General features: G+C 46.8%; 1 protein-coding gene across 1 annotated transcript in view; it reads right to left on the bottom strand.

Moving 5' to 3' along the window:
- Faf1 (Fas associated factor 1) overlaps positions 1–2,387 on the bottom strand; it is a 307,082-nt gene extending 304,695 nt beyond the window's left edge. The window contains exon 1 of the mRNA XM_021200199.1: positions 1,903–2,387. Coding sequence (XP_021055858.1) covers positions 1,903–1,947 — 45 coding nt within the window. The 5' untranslated portion in view covers positions 1,948–2,387. The remainder of the gene's footprint in view (positions 1–1,902) is intronic.
- Between the last annotated feature and the right edge of the window lie 985 nt (positions 2,388–3,372).

The raw sequence follows: 3,372 nt of genomic DNA, 5'->3' as shown, positions 1-3,372 counted from the left end.
AGCTACAGTGTACTTACATATAATATATAAATAAATCTTTTTAAAAAAATTAAAAAATTTAAAAAACCACTAAAGTACAGAGACACAGTCTTCTAAATATCTTTTTTATTATATGAAAGCTGTTCACACCAAATGCGATTAGAAAGTTTTTTCCAGTTATAGACAGTGTGCACAACATGTCACTGGCCTGTAAGACCATTCCAATACCACTCTAATAAGAGAAATCTTTGGCTGGAAATGCAGACCAGCGGTAGAGCTTCTGCCTAACACGCACAAAGCCCTGGGTACATCTCTAGCTACAGCAGAAGGAAGACAGTTTCAACCGTGAAAGAAAGACTGGGAAAGAAAATGTTACTGGAATTTAATAATGTGATTAAAAATAATCATTTTGATTTCCAAACCAAAGTCTTGACGTATCTCAAAAATATTACTCTGCCTCTGGGTACAAGTCCTTTAGCGAATATTAATAGTGAGCCAGGTATTGTGGAACACACCCCTATAATCCCAACACTGAAGAAACAATTAAGACTGGCCTGAGCAATATATATCTTAAAACTATGCCTCAAAATAAATAAATAAATAAATAACAAGCACAGTGACTGACAGACAGAAATCAACTACAATTTGTTAGAGGTTTTAAAAATTTACAAAATTAAAACAAAGTTATAATTTCATTAGGGCAAGGATAAATTACACCATTTGTTGCTGTCCTCATCAAAACACAAACTGGGTAAAAACTACATCTAAGAAATGGACATGGTGAATCACACCTGTAATCCCAGTACTGTGAGAAGCTGAGGTAGGAAGACTATATTAAATTAGATGCCATCCTGGGATGCATAGGGAGACACAGTCTAAGATAAAGAACTCAGGCTATTCTAAAGCCTACAAAATGGCCAACTCTTCTTTTTAAAACCATCCTGTAAGCATATTCCTAGTGTGCCAGATAACTACTAGACAAGAAAACAGCAAATTCTTGGAAAATGGTCATCAGAACACTAAGTAAAAATGTAGTAATGCCTACAGAGACTGTTAAGTAATGTCGGTGTGGGAGAAAATCTGCCTGTATTTGACAAATATAATTCCAAACAATGTGTGTTTGGCACTAAAATGTGTTTTTCAGTAAATATCAAGAGGCAAAGAAAATATTTGTTAATAACTTCAAGTCTTTCCAGATGCACAACAGCTCTCCTTTCACAGGGCCTCCCTAAGATACTTACATGCCAGGATTACTACAGGAGGGTTCGGTAAGGGAACGATCTTTACTTTCAATTAATTAATTAAAGGACACCAAACAATTGAAGTCTGTAAGGAAAAGGAATCTGCAAATGTGAACGGATTATTAAGTTTGTGAATTCACTGCAGAGATACATCGAGCATATTGCCTCTCTGCCTCCTTATTTTCTGCCCTCCAGATTGCAATAAGGCCTCCAGCATCTCAACTGCCTACCCCTCTTTGAAAAGGACCACAAAGCCCGACTAGTCTCATCACCTCCTCATCACTCTACCTTTTCACTCTCCACTTCATACAATACACCACACCCATAGCAACACACTCTCCACACCACATATCACAGTTCCCTCATGGAATAGCCCAAACACCCCACAATTAACCCATATTCTATACATTCCTCATAAGACTGAGAAAGAGCCCACATACATAGTAACCCCCAAATCACTACATCCCCAAACGTAAAAATATCATTCAACACACACACACAGAGCATATGAAATACATGTTCTCCAAGGTTCACAATATACACACATCCTGAGCCACGTAGGGTAGAAAAGCCCACACTACAACCACCCCGGTGCTCAAACAAACGCTGGGAAGAGGCCACCGCGCTACCAGCCCGAGGCGCCAAGTTGGAGGTGGGAAGCGAGCAGAGCCAGACACTTCACCTGAAAATCCGCAAGGATCATCTCCCGGTCCATGTTGGACGCCATGGCGGCCGCCGAGCTCCGCGGCTCCGGGAACGAAGCGCGCACCTGGGAGCGAGACGGCGCCTCCTGCGGCCGAAGCTGCAGCCGCCGCCGGGTGGCGAGGGGCTGGCGGGCGAGCCGGCGGGAGGGCCGGCGGACCGGCGGGCGGGGCAGCGCGGGAGACTAGGTGCTCATGCACTCGGTAACCTTCAGCCGCCCTGAGCCCGCCTGCGCCCCGCGGAGCCCTCGCCGCAGCTGCCCGGACGGGGAGGCTGGTCTCGATGCCGGGCCGGTCCTTCCGTCGCCGCCTGGGAGGAGGACAGGTTGCGACAGCGCGCGCCCGGCTGCCTACAGCCACGGCAAACCCGACGGGGGCGGGGAAAGCGAGAGAACGAGCAGGCGGGCCAACGCCACGGCCGCCTCCGCCTCCTCCGCTTCCTCCCCGGCCGCCGCCTCCGCCCCTGGTTGGCCGGCGCCTGGGCTGTCGCACATTTTGCCTGTCATCGAGGTCGCAAAGCGGCGCTTTGCGGCTGTCACGTGACTGCCCTCCTGTCAAGCGCTTTGGCGCTCGGCTTGCGGGCGGGGTCGCCGGCCCGTGTGGCCGGGACGCCGCTGTGCGTCCTCCCACCCCCCACCCCACCTTCGGAGCCCGAGGACCCGCAACAGGTTATTCCGGTTTGGGTTGAAGCCTAGGCCTGGAGGTGCCGCCTCCCCCTGGCCGCGGCCGGACAGTGAGTCGGCGCCTCACGTGCTTAGTCATACGGAAAGCGCAGCCAGCCTCTCAGCCCAGCTCTGCACACTCAAAAACGTAAACCGCCTGGCCAGCAGAATTCCTGACATGTAGGTTTTCCTCTCACCAAAATTTCTCCTCGCGGACGGTCTCTCACTCTCAACCTTACGGTAAAAAGCCGCTTACATGCTGTCACTCCCAACCTGGAACCTCCCATTTCTGAGTCTGCAGTCTCTCCTGCAGACAGTGTCTGCGGAACATAGAGACTCAGAGGGTGAGGATGCAGACCACAAAAGGATGCTGAACATTTTTAAGTTCATATTTAAGGGGAAATATTTCTACTGCTATATCTACGTTTTTAGAGCATTACATGCAGAAAACTTGAATACACTATTTCATATATTTTATTTAAAATATTTTCATAAGTAACAGTATGGTACACTACTCATAATTTCTGAAGTTTTCAACTTACGGTCAGAAATTAGCAACCTCTGTACCTAAAACATCCAAAAGCTATTAACTATATGACAATTTGTAATTGCCATCTAGGCAAGGAAGGGTGACACTATATTCAATCATCACACACACACAAAGTAGGAACTTACAGACTTTTAAAGGTCACATCCATGCCCTGGAAAGTATGTTAAACTCCGGAAATGTTAAACAAAAATAGGAACTGATGAAATCACATAAAGAATTCATGCCTAAGCTTTTTTTTT

The sequence above is a fragment of the Mus pahari genome, chromosome 6, assembly GCF_900095145.1.
Source record: "Mus pahari chromosome 6, PAHARI_EIJ_v1.1, whole genome shotgun sequence".
NCBI lineage: Eukaryota > Metazoa > Chordata > Mammalia > Rodentia > Muridae > Mus > Mus pahari.
The sequence above is the reverse complement of the archived record's forward strand: the minus strand, read 5'-3'. Positions and strand labels throughout refer to the sequence as shown.